At 35.4% G+C, this 17580-nt stretch overlaps 2 protein-coding genes across 3 annotated transcripts in view; one reads left to right on the top strand and one right to left on the bottom strand.

Annotated features, from left to right (window-relative positions):
• Positions 1-619: 619 nt before the first annotated feature.
• LOC149065329 (histone chaperone asf1-like) lies at positions 620-11288 on the bottom strand. Its single transcript, XM_089254162.1, has 4 exons — positions 10797-11288; positions 7432-7547; positions 6556-6732; positions 620-1043 (listed from the first exon to the last, which is right to left on the bottom strand). The coding sequence occupies exons 1-4, from the start codon at positions 10903-10905 to the stop codon at positions 837-839; spliced, it is 609 nt and encodes a 202-aa protein (XP_089110288.1). The 5' UTR covers positions 10906-11288; the 3' UTR covers positions 620-836.
• Positions 11289-11342: 54 nt separating this feature from the next.
• SH3PX1 (sorting nexin 33-like protein SH3PX1) overlaps positions 11343-17580 on the top strand; it is a 47751-nt gene continuing 41513 nt past the window's right edge. Inside the window, exons 1-5 of one of the 2 annotated variants that reach the window (XM_089254241.1) lie at positions 11343-11497; positions 14612-14698; positions 14846-14920; positions 15279-15434; positions 16752-16882. In XM_089254241.1, coding sequence (XP_089110367.1) covers positions 11480-11497; positions 14612-14698; positions 14846-14920; positions 15279-15434; positions 16752-16882 — 467 coding nt within the window. In that variant the 5' untranslated portion in view covers positions 11343-11479. Of the gene's footprint in view, positions 11665-14611; positions 14699-14845; positions 14921-15278; positions 15435-16751; positions 16883-17580 lie in introns of both variants that reach the window. The other variant, XM_089254242.1, reaches the window with a different exon arrangement.

The raw sequence follows: 17580 nt of genomic DNA, 5'->3' as shown, positions 1-17580 counted from the left end.
GAAGTTGGGAACCACAGGAAACCAACTTCAGCTGACCACCACTGTGGCGGAGTCTATAGATGAACAGAGAAGTATGAGACTGAGAATAAACTTGGAACGTGATCAGACAATCTTGGTGTTGCCTTATATACGACTGGCTCCTGACAAAATGACATGTCACCACCGAATGAATCTCATTAGCATATAACACAGAGCTCCATCACTATGACAGCATGTTGTGTAATGCAAATAACACCATCTCCTGATGATGCAACTTCTGTCCCATAACTCCTGATCAGCCTCAGATGATGTGACTTTGGATTACAGATGAATTTATTACTGTAAAAGCACTTATTTGAATGGGGTGTCCCCCACTCGCTATTGGTCCAATATCTTTTTTTACAACAGCCCAAAATATACCTTTTTTCCTCCACAGGGATTTAAAATACAAAGGTGGTACAAAAATTATCTGTATACAAAGGTTGTACGAAATTTCCCAGCAAAATGATTCCCATCTGCCACAGCGCGGGAAAACTATGAAAACCTAAACTGTTGCTGATAAACAGTTTGCGTAAGCACAGATGACCGGCAGTATAAACCATAAAAAAAAATAAAATTTCCATATAAATGAAAATCCATATTAAATGTATCAATTTATTGGAAAAATACATATGATCTCAAATTAGCGAAAAAAATTTGAAGTAAAATACTTTATACATAAAAAGTTTTCAGAAAACATTTAAAAAAAAAGTCTATGTACAAGACAAGATGAACACAATTTTTCTATTGAATTACGAAATGGTTCTTTAAAAAAGAAAATAATAACATTTCGTGGCACATCATGAAGCCAACATGTTTTACATGACTTCCATCCCGTTACTCTGGCTGCTATCCTGGAATAGATTTGATTGTAAGTGCTCGTTACCATCGTTGCTGTCACTCATCAGTATGCTGTCTGGACCGAGTGGAAGCTCTTCTGTTTCACCGTTTTCTGTAGCATTATCATCCCAATCGATTTTGAATCTTGTGACCCTGGGTGAAGTTGCCAAAATATTTCGCTGCAGCTGTAAGAAGAAAAATCAGTCATAAATACCGGGGGAAAACTTGTATTTATATTTCACTGTGGCCATACGAAGAAAACAATGATCGTGGGACTGTGAAACACAGCTCAAACTTTTTCGTTTATCTATATAATTTTATTGAAGATTTGACTGCATATAGCCTACAAACATATAGATGAGATATATTCTAAGATTTCTTTTTGAGCAAAACACCATAGACATACAGAACATCCAGCTCATTATTACCGATTTACAAACAGTTGTACAATCAAATTTTATTATGCAAGGTGAATTTCACCTAATCTGCCCAACAAAAGCGGGTGATAAACAAACCCAAATGGAACACAAAACATAGCAACCCTATCCTATCTTTGAGTTATGGTGGATAATGGACGAGAAATAAATCAAAAAGTCTGAAACCCCCTTAAATTCGTGAAATTTCTCAGACTACACACAAACTGGAAAGTAAAAAACAAACTACACATTTGGAAAGAACAGAAAAAATCCTATAAGGTGACACTATTTCATTGAAATATCTGGATTCACCAGAAGCTACACGCGTTGAAAGATCCTATAAAGTAACTCTGATCTATCTTTATCACAATAACTAGATTTAATGGCGAGCTATACTCTGTTCTGGCTAACTTGGGTCCTGATGTAAATAAAAGCACGTGTGCGATACCCAAAATGATTGGTTGAAGAACATTTCACCCCTTTTTACTGTGCAACACAGCCAAAAATATAGTCCTTTCTCGTTTGCCTATCATGCCATAAAATACCTCATAATTTTTATTTTTTTTAAATATTTATTCCATATTATGTCAAAGTTATCTGGAAGACGGGAAAAAATATTTTTTTTTTTAAGATCGGTCGAAGCATTTTTGCTGCCACTATATAGTAAACACAGCCCTTCTATATAGAAAACTTTTAGCGTAAAAAAATAAAATGAATTGTCGCAGGCAATGTCCGGGCTGGAGCCCTGTCATCCCAACTCTTGAGGAGTGTGCCATGATAACGACAGAACACATCGAATTTATTTTTTGGGAGATATATACCTCTTTCTTTTATAATTAGTGTTATCAACAGTTTTTATTTCAAAATTTGGAGAACAGTGAAAAAAAAATTCTTCATAAATTACAATCATAATTTACAATCTCGCGTTTGAGGAAAAAACACACGTGTTCGGAAAACGTAATGAAGGGGCGGGTAAAATTACAACCAATTGAGATAAAGGATGCGGAGTGATATCAAAAATTGGTACAGCGGTTTATTTACATTAGGACCCAAGTTAGAGCGAACAGAGTATACAATAGCTGAGAGATTGCGATGAGCAAAATAAATGTGAATGTTCGCTGAATGTATACTTTGACAAATGACACTTTCAGTGATCAAACAAAAGTCTTCCAAACTTAACTAGTAGACAGACTTGGGAAAAATATGTCTATTGTGCCCTGACTAAGCCAATCCGTAAGATCCAGGGTTGGCAAGGTTTTGGACAGTATGGAGAAAACCACGGTAAATACTAGGTTTTTACTGTCCAAAACCTATTAATATAACTATAAGTAAAAACCCTTACAGTTTGATGAAGCCACTTCTATAATCAAATAAGTGGAACTTCGGTTAACGAGCAATTTGCATAACAAGCAAAAATTTTGAAAAATTGATTAGATTAACGAGCGATAATTCACATTAAGAACAAAAAATTTTGTGCTTCGCTTATTTATTGTCACGCTTTCACAACTAAGCTGATAGTTTTTCGCTTTCGTGCACACACGTACTGTGGAATTGCAGGTAATATTCTCCCCTACAGTCTCAGGTCAACATGCTTCACTGGAAAAACTGAGCATGGCGGTTTACGATACAAAACTAGATGTTGCATTGTATTTACGCTTGTTTTTATATAAATTCTGCTTGGTTAGGAGTTGACCGTAGACAAACTCATGGACCTCTATTGCAGGCAACAGCTTATATTGAGGGTATCTTTTCCTGAAAAAGAAAGAAAGTGAAGAAAAGTCCCCCACTTTTCAAATATGATTAGAGATAAGTGTAAAATGTGGGAATCTGTGCAAAATTCTGTAGGAAAATACCAATGAAATAGAAGTACAGTAAAGCAACAATAAATCTGTCGAACGACAATACAATTCCCCATCTCTGAGAAATCCTAAAAAGGAGGCAAAAGCAAATGTCATTGGATACGTTCTTTTTAAAATCAAAAAACACAACAGTGAGTCCAGAAATCATTCAACACGAGATGGTCCTCTTCTCTCGTTATTTAGAATATAAGTTAACATTATATAAGTTACATTATATAATATATAATAATTATTATAGCATTATATTATTGATTAAAGGCTGTTCTTATTAGTCATTCTTATGTGAATGAATTATAGAACGAATTACCTGTATTTTCATCATTTCCTATGGGGGAGTTTGATTCGAATAACGAGCACGTTCGCGAAACGAATTAAGCTTGTTAACTGAAGTTCCACTGTATTATTAATTCCATCAAATATAACAAAATTTTGAAATTCAAAATAGTATATGCAAAGGGTTCTATGATTGATAAAAGGTTATCAAGCTATGGGATTGCACTTGAAAACTGAACTGTCTTCAGGTTAATATAACAATAACAGATTTATTGAAACATGAAAGATACAAAACTGGGATAAAAATTTGTCACATGAAAATTAGAAAAAAATCAATAGATATGACTACAGAATGAAATTGAACTTATGCAATAATCAAACACTAACAATAAAGATCAGCTGCACCACTTAACATTTGATGACAAATAACTAATTTAGCTGCCCTATGTATGCCAAGATGATTTCTAAGATAACAAAATTTTAAAACATTCTTTCAATGGATGCATAACTTGCGGGCCGTGAAGAAAAAAAATGTTACACAGTCTTTTGATAAGCCTTCTTCCAATGTTTTTCTGACTGTTGTCCACAGCGTGATAGGATTCTATATATAGCTTGAATTTATTCAGTGAAATATTAGCTTCTAGTCTCATAAGAGCAAAAATTTAAACTCAACAAGAATTTTGGGTCTTAAGTCTTTTATCATCATACAGGCATAATCTGTTTTAGCGAAATTGTGTTCTGTGACCTCATTATGTTCAGATATTTTCCTTTATTTAAAACTAGCTATAATACACGGCGCTGCCCGGGTTTTCTTGAATGAAGCTTTTTGGATCACGTGATATCTTTCTCTTTCTTTGAGGGACATGCAAACCGTGTCTAAGTTAACCCATATGGCGACTTCCAAAATAAACAAATCTAGATTTAAAGAAACGTAGAAATGAATATATATATACATTTTCCCCCCTTTTTAAGGGTTGCTCAGTATTTCAACCCCCCCTCCCCCCCCGAACTGCAAGTTATCCATCTGCCAGTTGCATCTTCCAAAAATGCTTAATTAAAACTAAGGAATTTTTTCGATGTACTTTTTACGGGCCCATAATTAATTTTAAAACATCCTAAACTATATGATTTTATGCAGTTGAATATCAAAAAACACAATACGGAGACATTAATTTTCATGCTTGAGAAGATATAAATAAAAAGTTGAAATCAATGTTATTGCATGAATGTCCAACACAAAAGTAGGTCCAGCTAATTACTTAATATTTAATCTCCCGGGCTTCGTATATCTCTAAGCGAACTCAATTTTTCAAAAATCAAGAATTCAATACAATTTTTAAAATTATTGATGTGGCAGGAAACTCCCAGTAAATTCCCGCATTTATGCAGTAAAATCTGCAATTTTAACACTGATATCTATGGGGATCATCCTTTGCCTCACCTTCAAAGTGATGCTGATGATGATTCTGACGAATATTGAAAAAAGTGGCAAACCATTATAAAGGCATAAACTGTTATATACATACACTAGCAGCGTTAAAGAAGTGACAAACCATTGTAAAGGCATATACACGTCTGAAACGCATTGCTAAGAAACCATGGTAACCAAAGTAAACGTTCGGAAAGTGATTGTTGAGGCCGGGAAACCATTGTTGCCTGACAGTTTTTTGCCCATTTGGGGCATTTGCCCTGCTCTGACAAACTTTTAAAGTAGCCTATCGTTCAAGTCGGGCCCCATTTGGTATATATGCAAAATTTGGCGACGATCAATCTAAAATTGTAGATTTGTATAGAGAAAATACACACACACAGACAGAAAATCAATTTTATATATATAGATTACGTTTTTCAATTCAAAATTTAAAATGTAAAATAGAAAGTTTACTTAAAAATTAAAAAAAAATTTTTTTAGTCAAAATAGAACAATTTGCCTTAAATAAACTAATGTTGATAAAATAAAACACCATTGATATTTATTTACATCATTATAATGTTATCTAATAAAAAATAATATTTATGTTCAGTTTTACAATAATGCAATGATTATAACTTTGACTATGTGTATTTGGCACCTTCAATATAATGTATAAAAGTGTTCGGACAGATTTGGCAGGGTTTTGGACACGCACTGTCCTTAATACAGTACCTGATTCATACATGAAAAATAAGATGTGAAGTAGAAGTAACATTTATAACAAACTAAAAAAATTGAAAACAGTGTTTATTTAAGCAGTTATATGAGCGATATTAATTTACTATCAGATTTCCAGCTTAAAACCATTAGTTTGGTGAAACAGTAAACTGAAAAAAAATTAAATTTTATCTTTTGAAAGATTTTTGATTTTTAATTAGTTTTATTTTCTATTAATATATATTTTTTTAATATTACTATCAGGGGGATCTAGGTTTCCTCATAACATTTTGAACTACTAGGTTTTGGATATTTTATCCCGCTTGTCCTGTCCAAAACCCCAACCCTGGTAAAAAGCCCATATTGTATCTTTAGCTTTTCTACTGTTCGCCTCACTGATTCATTCCATTGCCTTCACCTCAGGAGGAGGTGATATTGTCCATTTTGGAGAAAACACTGGAGTTAAGTTCCTAACTTTGTAACTCATAAAGCTCTCATTACACCATGCAGCATTCTGTGAAAAATATTATTGAGATGCTAAGAATCTACAAAACGGTTAAAAGGTATTATTGAGATGCTAAAAATCTACAAAACGGTTATACTACCCCAAAGTTTTTAAAAATAAATTTATTATATATATGATTATACTTTCTATAGAAAGTATCCCAAATAATCTGAGAAACTCAGTTAATTGAGGTAATTTTACAGTGAATACAGCAAAAGACGTAATTGCTAAGAACATACAAAAAAATAACCAAAGAAAACAAAAATGTAAACATGAACTAAGAATGGGAAATCGGGACAGAAATAAGACATTCTAAATGAGAAAATGTGGTAGGTGGGGATGTTTCAAACAGGATCCACTTTATATCTTAACCCTAGAATACTAACTGTATAAGAAACGTAGACGTATAAGAAGTTAATATGCAGTTTCTATCAGTTTTTTTATTTTGTATGCTAGGGTTAAATGTGCAAGAATGAATTTAATTCAAACAATGGAAGAAGAAAAAAGTCTTACTTTGTCAAACTGTGGGACATTGGGTGGATTTTCTCTCAGCTCAGGATCACCATATTCGTTATTCACGTAATAGCCCACTCTGATGAATTCTTTGGAACGATAAGAGCAAGTCAAGAGCACTACTGTGACTCCTACAGCATCTTGCACTGGTATCTGATCTGGATTTGGTGGATTAGCCTGAAAAGATTGAAAAAACACTAGGAAACAATCGCAACGAACAATGAAAGATTACAACACCATCCTACTACACATAAACAGTTGTAATTCCCTGTTATAGCAGCCTTGACGAGAAAAGGGAAATCTGTGATGCTGTTGAGACAGAACCTTGCAGCACACCAACCTCTCAATGAGACGGCAAGTATACTAAAAAGCGCTGCCATTTTTGGAATCAGCAATAAATTGTACATCCTGGTCTAATTAGCCCTCGTGTGTAGAAAATGACCATGGTGCGACGGAAATAATCCAAGAATGTAAAGAAACCATTCTATGGATCACGATCAATAGATGGTCAACGGACTGCATCAAGCATAGGGATACAGAACCAGACAGTTGGCGAGAAATTTCTTACCTGATTATGAGCCGTGTACAATTATGTTTGTAGTGAATAATGAAATTGAGCAATTTTAAAAACTTAGATGATAATGAATTTTTGAATTGTCATGACTTTAATGGAAAATTTGTCATGAATAAACCTGTGGTGAAAAATTACTTTTCATTTTATTTCATTCTGTTGTCTGCAAATATTTGGATAAAAAAAAGTGCCAGGAATGCACTTGAGAGTATTGCAATATGACTAACAGATGCAACATTTCTGAAACAAATATATATGAAATATCAAAATAAAAATTCAGAGAATTATAACGCTAATTTACATACCTGGAACACAAACATGTGTCTCCCTTCTGGTACAGGGCCAACTAAGACTGTGTCAAGGACTTGGTCATAAGCTTCACTTTCAGCAGATCCAACATATATGATTTTCCATTCAAGATCTATGATTTCAATGAGATCCGGAAAAAAAAGATAGAACTATATATGACATGAAAATAATCATTACGAACAATTGAAATTACTTAAATGTTGGTCAATTAAAATGTCTGGAATTTCAAATTCTGAAATAATTGGGAATACACATCAAATGAAAAAAAAAAAAAAATGCAGCGAAACTTCTACAGTACAATATACCATCAGTACAACTGATATGCATGGAGACAGAGTTTTTGAAAGAAAGAATTTTTTTTTTTTGGAATTTTTTTTTTTTTGTGTGTGTGTGGGGGGGGGGGTCAGCTTATATTCTGGTCAGTTTTTGATGAGAAAAAAACGACCCGCACAATCATTAGTCATTTTTGCAACAGTGTTCGAGAAACCGGCATTATTGGTATGTGGGATATGTTCAAACCATCGTTTAACCTACAGTCGCATTTTTTCCAAAATGTAAAAGAAAATCGTAGAATGCGAAAAAAGTAGTAGCCACTTTCGCAAAAATGCGTACACAAGATACACAACTAGTAGACATCCAACCATCAATCATTACATTAGGGGTCATTCAAGTATTAAGTCAGCATCGGGGGGGGGGGGGGGGGTTCGGATTTGCGGACTTTTGAAGACAGGGGGGGGGGGAGGAGTTTGAAGTTTGCTGACGTCTTCAACCACCCTTTTTGAAGGTATGAAATAGGAACAGCTTCGATATAGGGGACACGCCAAATTGGCGACTTTTTTCCGATGATAAGTCGCCATTGTTGGTGCGCTCTGGTTCGTTGTTGTTCTTCCGGGTTGTCATTGCTGCAGAATATTCGAACTAGTTCTGAAAAATACTGCTAGGTGGCGATACTTGTTGTAGCACGTCTTTTCAAACAGCCGTACAGCCATTTTGTCGTTTGTGCTTGTCCGACTGTTTGGATTACATTTTCGTCATCTGGTCAGGTTGTATTGTTCCCTTTTTTTTTTCCTTTCCTATTTCAATTTGTCGTATTTGATTGCATTTCGTCATGCCTTCTGTTTTCAGCGTTGTTAAAAAATTTCAGGGTATAATTTCTAGTCAAAAACTCAGTCTGAAATTTTCGAACAACCAGGCAATGTTGGGTGAGGAGGGCGTGGGTAACATCATTTTCTATAAGACGTACCTATGCCCAAATATGGCCTTGTTTTTGGAATTTTTGCGCGAAACAGGGCTCATCAAATGATGGCGATTTTTTTTTTCGCGCCGTAATGTGCCTAACGGCCTTGGCGACTTCTGATGGGGTCGTCGGACATATTTGGCGCCGAAAATCGCCAACCTGTCCCCTATATCGAAGCTGTTCCAACAAAATATTAGACATAGAAATGAACAGTGTTCTGCTCAAGCTCAGACAAACTCAGTATTGATGATAGTTATCACATAGCTAAACACAAATTACCATGGAACGTGCAATCGCTGACCAAGTTAGTTGATGAAAATCACAGAAAATACTCATGCAGGGCCAGAGGTCGAGAAAGGGAAGTTTTTCTGTACATATTCAGATCCCATGCCACTTCTAAACTTTTATAAAGTTTAGGAATAGCTACAGTATAATCCCTTGTTTTTCGACAATTTTTTTTCTGGCAGGTTGGCATCATTCTTTCTGGTCGACAATGGTCTGCCATTTTCTTCCGTGTGCATTTTTCCCCTGTCCACTATTTTCTTGGGCTTCTGAGAATGCTATTACCTTTTTTACTATTGGTTCTCATCTGAACAGGTGCAGAACCAGGGCGATGTTATAGAAGGGGTGATTTATGGAAAGATTCAATAAACCTAAATAATATTTTATTTTTCTCATTATGTCTCTGCTCTTCTGAGAAACGATCACCCAATCTGGATCCCCACAAGCATCTGAATGTGATGTCACCCTCCCCTAGAGGTTACTGATACAGACCACCAGGGTTTAAGCTGGATAAAAAATTCCTTTCGCAAAAAAAGTGAGGAACAGATACAGTATGGTCTGCCACGACTTTTTCCTCGCTATAAGTCGCCAAGACCATTGTAATGCTTCTCTGGGTTGCCGTATTTTTTAACACCTTTCCGATTTCGTTGAGTGATACCAGATGGCGCTGGCTTTGCCAAACAGGATTTTTCTTTTGTTCACCGCATTTTTTCAAAAATTCTAAACAGCCGTTGTTCCATTTCCAGCGCGTCTCTCGCTTTGCTTATTATTCCCCCCTTCTATAGCTTGCGTCACTTGGATTATCTACTGCTCAGGTTGTATCATACCGTTTTATTATTTCGTTGTATTTATTAGTTACTCATACATCGCCATGCTTTCTGTTTTATCGGTTTATTATTTAGAATTAACCTACAGAATTTTTCATGCCCGGATCCGTTTATTAAAAAAAGGGTCCGGGTTTTAGTTTTAATGCATACAATATTTATTTATTCAACATTATCAGATCCGTTTATTAAAAAAAAAGGGTCTGGGTTTTAGTTTTAATACATAGAATAGGCCTATTTATGCCTGGAATTCCTTATGCCCCGATCTTTTTATTATTAAAAAAATGGGCCAGGTGTAATTTTTTTTAACTGATATTTTTTTTATATTTTTATGCCTAGTGGTTTCTATTATGTTTTGCACGCTGTTTTTTTTTTCGGCGTCCGTAGTGTCTGACAGCCTTGGCGACTCTTTGTCAGGCCATCAGACATGTTTGGCGCCAAGTGGTAAACCATACGACAGCTGTTCCTGAAGTTTTTCTCACCAAAGGAGAGAAATCACCAAAAGCTCCTGTCATGGCCCCGCAAGGGTAAGGCTAACAAGGCTCCAGCCCTGGGATTATTCTCATCATTTTTTATCATGGCATATATTCACTGCAAAAAGGGTCCGTCAAAGATCTCACTCCAGACTGTGCCATCTCAAAGCATGGCCCGGGGGCCTCATAAAAATGAGATCTGGTAGAAATTTTTGAGAATTTGCCTGGTAGGGCCTCTCAAAAATCACTTGGCCCGGGGGGCCCATGCTGCTCTTAAGACAACTCTGTTCCAGGATGTGGGGCCATGGTCCCAGTAGTAACAAAGTGCTCAAAGGATCCCATGAAATATATTCAAGAGGTTTGTGGACCACTGCTTTATAAACTGCGTGACACTTGCTGGGTTGCTTCACTTTAGTTTCACTTAATGTGAATAATTACGTCAATAAAAATAATGTTTACATAAATTAGTTTATAATTCATACAATGTATTCTCGACCGCATTTACTTTAAACCCATGGATAAATAAATAACGTAGTTAATGTTACCTTCTTTGAGGTCCTCCATGCATTCAAACGTTATTTCAAACTGGAAGGGGTTGAAAAACGCCGAGGGATTATCCAGTACTATGACGTTGCAAACATGAACTTTAGCCATTACTTTTCAATTAAAAACTAACACTTAAGAAATGATTGAAGGTTATTAAAATAATTAAATGATACTAAAGAACGAAATTAAACAATTTAAAACCCGAAGAAATTAATAAATTAATTAGAAATGAAACCGAAATGCCACTACGACCATCACTCACCGCGAAAAACACGAAATTGGCGGGAACCGCGAGACAAAAAAAAAAGCCCTGATTTACCGCTTCAATTCAGCGCCACCTACACTATGATACCAACCTCAAAAAAAATTAGATAAATTAAAGTTTTACAAAAAAAATTAAATGAAAATTTTTTGAAAATTTATTTTAATTTTTTTTAAATAACTTTCATGAAAATTCGCGAACGTAAATAATTTCCTAATAAAGACCTATTGTCCTTTTCCAATGATCCTAGAGCACAGAGAGTTTTTGTCGACTATGATTGGTTAGAAACCTGTGACGTATTATTTCAAGTGTTTCCTCTCCCGTCTCTAAGGTCTAGGATCAGGGTGTGAAGTGTTACTCAGGCTCCCCCGCCTTTAAACATCTGTCTTGTCAGGTGATTGAAGAAAAAAAAACATCAATATGGCCGACGGCATGAAGGTTCGTAACTGTTGATTATTCACTCGTCAATGATGCTTAATTAGACACAAATAATCAATTGTTGACTTTGATTATTTGTCTCTTTGAACCGTCGACTTCCGTTTGTTTATGAATTTCCTCCAAGCCACTGCCCGATTAAGGCGTTATTTGATACACGTCATTGAGTGGTATTTTTTTTTTCCTTGAAGTGTATTTGAATTGCATATTGTTGAAGCTGATTGCGATTGTTGTGTTTGTTTTATTGGAATGTGAGTTACGCGTGGTTGACCTCGATTATTCGTGGTTGATTGCAGTTAAAATTTAAAATATCGTGTTTTGGGTACGGGTTCGTAATATGTCCAGGGGGCGTAGCTACCTGTATTATTAGACCCTGTGGGCAGCGTTTTTGTACTCTTTTAATGCACCCATTGAAGTACGTGCACAGAGAGTCAAGAAAGCGACCCATGAGCCTCCTCCTACACATGGTACGATTTGCATCAGGGTTCAGTGTTATTCACTATCACACAAGTTTACTGTGTAGGGGACAAGTGAAAAATTCTGGCCTGTGGAGGGGGAAGCGCCCCTCCACAGAGCCGATAATTATTAGAAATTTTTCTCTACCTGTAAAGTTCGGGACGATCCAATGCACCTACAGAATAAGTTGCTGTTACATCGTCCTGGATCAACCCCCTTTTCACTCCATTCGAAGCTGAAGATATCTGTGTCACTTGCTGCTGAAGGATGCCTATCTCTGCTCTATTTGCAGCTGAAGTTGCCTACCTTCTCTCCATTCATAGTGAAAGATGCTTGCCTCTTCGGTGCATTCATAGCTGATGATACCTGCCTTGGCTTCATTAGCAGCTGAAGATTTCTTCTACTTCATTTGAATCTGAAGATTTCAGCTTTCGAGTGAAGCTGAGGTAGATTATGTCCCCAAGGCAGAATATGCTGAAATATGTAATGTACATCACAGAATAATTAGTACTACTGCAAAACTATTTCAGGAAGAATATTAAGTAAATATTTTTTTATCGAAAATGCTCTAAATGAATTTCGACCCCTGAACAGCTGAGAACTCATTGCAGAAAAATGCAAAACATTCTGCTTTGAGGTCTGATGCCTACCTTCGCTCGGCATGGATCCAGAGGAGCAATAGAAATGATCGCCCCTCTCAATAACCTAATAATAGGACAAAATTTGTCTGTCCCGCTATAAAATACCAGACGATCCAACGAGCTTGCACAATTCTTTCCTGGTACATTATCCATGATTTGCTCCTGTTTTTGATTTCCGTTAAAATAACCTATTGAGTTTTGCATTTCGAAATTTAAGTTTGACTTTCGAGTATATGCACGGGAATCAAGAAAGAGACCCAGTGCAGTCTTAATGCAAGGGCGGGCCTCTCAAAAATGAAATGTGGTTGAAAAAATTTTAAGAATTTGTTAATAAAAATCACTTGGCTTGTCAGCCCATGATGTTCTTGAGACAACTCTGGAAGAAACCCATGGGCGAGCCTGGTAGAACTTGGGCCATTGCTAACCCAGTTATTCTCGCTAGTGTTAGACATGAATGATTTTGTTTCAAATAAACGTAGCCTGTATTAAAAAAGCAGAGGAAAATTAGAAATTTGTTTTTCCACAAGCTTCACATACCGTAATATTTCTAGCTTAGACATTGGACTGTATTGTATATGTATAGGTAACTGATGACTGTTCCAAGAAATCAGTTGACGTCATGGCTCACACAATGCGGGGTAGGAAAAGACAGGGCTGTGGGCTTCTCGTGTTGTTTTGATCTTGTTTTCTTACACCATAAATGAACTGCAAGCAACCATGGCTATTTATTTTACATACATATTTGGCATTCAATTACATTGACCAGTGTCACTCTCAGTCTACCTCTGTGAAGGTTTCTGTCATGGTCCCAGGTTTAAACCAGAGCAAGGACATAGATAAGATATTTTTCCTAACGAGCTTGCAGCTACCACTGATGGACAGCGCCTTCACATTTCTAACCCATCTAATTAATGGCAGTACATTGCAATATGGCCAGAGTTGGTGTTTGATGTAATAGTTTTGCCCTCTGGGTGTGAGACAATGCGGCCAAACTGAGTCCCAGTTTTGAAGTCCCCCATATGTGGTAATATGTAAAAAAGTTAAATTTTTTTAAAACTATAAAACAAAGTAGCCATGTTTAAATTACATAAATGATAATGATTATTCAAAATAATACAACAAATAGACAAGAATTATTTTCAACTTGAAGGAACCTCACAGATCATTTTCTCTACGGGGGCTCCATGTCTAGTAATGGTGATCCTGGAATTGACCTAATCCTGATGGTCTACTAACATTTTACTTTGGGCTTGACGTCAACTCGGATAATAATGGAGTTATTATTAAACTATAATTAAAACAGTAGGCGGATTAAGTGCAACCAATTTCTCAGCTAGTTTTGGACTTTTACTATAGTAGTTTTTAGCCAGTTTTCTTCCTTCCATAATTTATGAATGTCTTTGTTTAGTGCCTATTTCGACCATTTTTAGTTCAAATTTATTCTTCCTGTTAAATTTTTTCTTTAGTGTAATGTAATTGAATTTGTTCAGTTGCTTTTTAACCAAGGCATGCGGAAAGAAACAAGCAGAATGTACCAAATTGTCTTGGCGCCACTCTTTAACCCAAGGTGCAAATGGGTTAAATAATTAAAAACAAAAAGACTAAAAAGGGAGTCAATTGCTGCCATTTAGTGCAAAAAATGTGTTTGGTATGACAAAAATGAAAAGTCATCCATCGAAATAATGCGAGCTTGTAAAAATTATGCTAATGGTCATGTAGATGATTGACTAGCATTACAGTTGAGTCTTGTACTGATGCACAAATAGTTGTGTATCGCTATGATACATGTACAAAGACATGGCGCACCAGGCCTGTGAAATGAATCTCCAAATCATGCCATTCGTTGAACATTTGCTTGTACAGGAATAAACTGTATTAAAAGCTCAGTTTTAGCCAGAGCTCGCAAACTTGATAGAAATTGTTGTAAATTTTCACTTTTACTCTGTCATAAGCCATATTATTATTATTAATAGAGTTATATTGCATGCAGAGTTATATTGCATTTGTTTTTTTGTTTCAGGTTAAAGCTTTGTATGATTTCGAAGCCCAGCCTGGTTCTGGAGAAATAAATATCTTGACAGATGAGGTTTTGACTGTCACCAATCAGGTAAAATTAAACTATTAACACGAACAGATTATTTTTGTATGTAGGAAATACTGCCATGTGTTATATGAAATAAATGACATTATGACAAACGAAAAAACATTATGATAGAATCTATAGTGTATTATGTACTAATTTTTCATTTTTTAGGATGTTGGGGAAGGTTGGTGGGAAGGCATCAACAGCAAAGGAGAGAAAGGGTTGTTTCCAGCTGGATACGTCGAGGTGAAATTAAATCTTTTATATCTACATAGTTTGAAACACATCTAGTGCAGTGTAAATAGCTGTAGACAATTGAATTTTGTATGAAATTGCTAGTTTTGTTGCCTGTATTTGTTGCACCATAGCTCGCTTACTTTCTTACTATAGGCTGACCTTCTCAACGCGAAATACTGCTTTATATTGAATGCGTTAGGTTCTCTCAAAGTAAAAAAAAACATTACAATTTTAGTGACTAACATGAAATTAAGTTAACGCTGAATAATAGTTCTGTGGTCATTGAATTTCATGTCTAATTTTGTCTTAAAAATTTATAAACAAGATTTTTGGCAAACAATATCATCTTTTTTTTTATCTCCTATAGGTGATGAGTAACCTGCCACCCCCAAGCATGCCTCCTCCACCACCCCCTTCAGATAACTTCCCATTCTCTTCAGCCAATCAGCAGAGCGGTGCTGTAGCTGATGGTGTCGACGATTGGGATGATGACTGGGATGACGATGATTCTGTTTATAGTCAGGTTAGATTTTTAGTTATCACTTTGACAAAACTTACATTACACAAAACAAAGAAAATCCATCCAAGGGATCTTTGTCGATCCATACAAGTGGACACAACAACTGTTGAGTTAATTTTTAAACACGAAAAAGGAAATAATAATAATAAACTAATCATAATTAAAAGAAAACAAGCAAGCAAAAGAAAATACGCGAGACAAAGAAATCATTTATGAATATGACAGATACACGTACGTATGCACACACATACGTAAAATATTACGATGACTATAATATTATATTACATACTTACACAAATCAAAGAAAAGTGTATCGATCCAGTCCATCCAATCTGTCGGAACTGAAAGATGCGATCCACTGTGAGGTGCTATGTATATATCTGGACCTGCTGCACTCTGCCATTGCTGGATTTGTGGCTCACCTGCAATGTGTTATCCCCTGTGTTGGTGGTCATGTCGAACACATTCTGCTGTAATAAACAATTTGGAGGCATTTTCTGTTCACTATTTGCGTATCTTTTCTCAGACTTGTGTATGTCAGTGCCACCTATCGACTGTTTTGAGTTTTTTTCCTGTCTTAAAAAAATTCCAGTGACCTAGCGATTCTAACCCTGCAAACAGTTTTTATTTCGGCTATTTCTCTATTTTTTATGAATTTTTAAAGTTTCATTATGGCATTGTTTAAATGCATATCTTCATTGTTTAAATAGAAAAAAAACATTTTCCAAATTTTACATGCGAGAGAACATTCCCATTTTCTGAGAGAAGAATATTCTCATTCTCGGAGAATATTCTCTCCTCACATTTCCATGTTGTCGAGAGAAAAACTTTTCAAAATAATTTTTTTTAAATTTTTCTGGGACTTGCTTCCCTTTTCCTATGTTAAAAGTTGCACTGTTATGAAATTCAAAAATTTGGTGCCATCCTTAGATTTCTGCAATCAAATGTAGAAAATTTTAGATGCCAATATAGTTTTACTGGTCACCATGGCAAACTAGTGGTGTGGGAACAGCCAGTAGTACCGCAAAATATATTTGAAATCAAAGTAATAGGAACGTGATTTCCAATCGAGGTGTCAGGACACACTCTTTGCACCTCATTGGAAGTGATTCAAAAACAGGTAAGGGGTTGCAAGATATTATTTCATTCAAAAGAGTATTAGTAAACATAAATAAAATTTTAAACATATGATAAAATAACACACTCAAAATATGATAATGCTTTAAACATGTGATAAAATAGCACTTTAAACATGTCAGCTGAATCTCAATATACTGTAGCATGCGAATCAGCATATTCTTCTAAAATTTTGTTGCATAGGATCAAGCAACTTCACAGCCAAGCCAGATGTCAAGCATGTCTCTCATGCCCTCCAAGGAGAATAAAGCGAGTGAATCTTCAAATGCTAGAGGTGGTGAAAACAGAGGGACCGTTAAAAGAAGTTTCAACCGGTAACTTTAACAAATATTACTGAGTTCTCAAATTTTGCCTGATTTTTCTTTTATGCTTGTGTTTTTAATTAAATTATACAGGTATTCCTCAATTTATGCAATTTCACTATACTGCGATTTTTAAAAGCTGATTTTAAAAATGAAAACTTGAAAACTCCAACCTGTGAAATTGGCTTGTAGTATAACTTCAGTCCTAGAAATGGGCTTGCAAATTGAAGGTATAACATATATAAATCCTTTGACGACGAAATAGGTTGGATCTGATGTAGCTGAGACATGACAAATTCTCAGAACTGACCAGATCTCACTGATTGTGACACATTGACAATGCCATGAGAAATTTATTCGAAAAAATCTATTCCAGTGAAATTAGAATTTTCATATTTACAAAAAATGTGGAATTCTTGGTTTTGCTACTGAAGTTTTTTATAAGGAAATGGAAAATGCTGTTTTCCAGCCGAATCTATCTTGTTTCACTAGAAAGAGTTATTGGAGCGTATCATATATACATACCAGGATCTTCAGAAAAGAAAACATATGCACTCACTAAATCAATCGGAAGTAGTGAAGACAGAAAAAATATTAATTTAATTTATTCATTGTAGGGTTCATTTTCAATGACTGATTGCCACAATCGTAAGCACACTCTGCCACTTTTATATATAACACTTGGTTTAATCATAATTTTCAACAATAAA

This window comes from Pholcus phalangioides, unplaced genomic scaffold (assembly GCF_987345545.1).
Source record: "Pholcus phalangioides strain wild (caught in Gottingen) unplaced genomic scaffold, Ppha-v1.0 ptg000040l_1, whole genome shotgun sequence".
Lineage (NCBI taxonomy): Eukaryota > Metazoa > Arthropoda > Arachnida > Araneae > Pholcidae > Pholcus > Pholcus phalangioides.
Note: the sequence above shows the minus strand (reverse complement) of the source record. Positions and strands in the feature narration are given on the sequence as shown.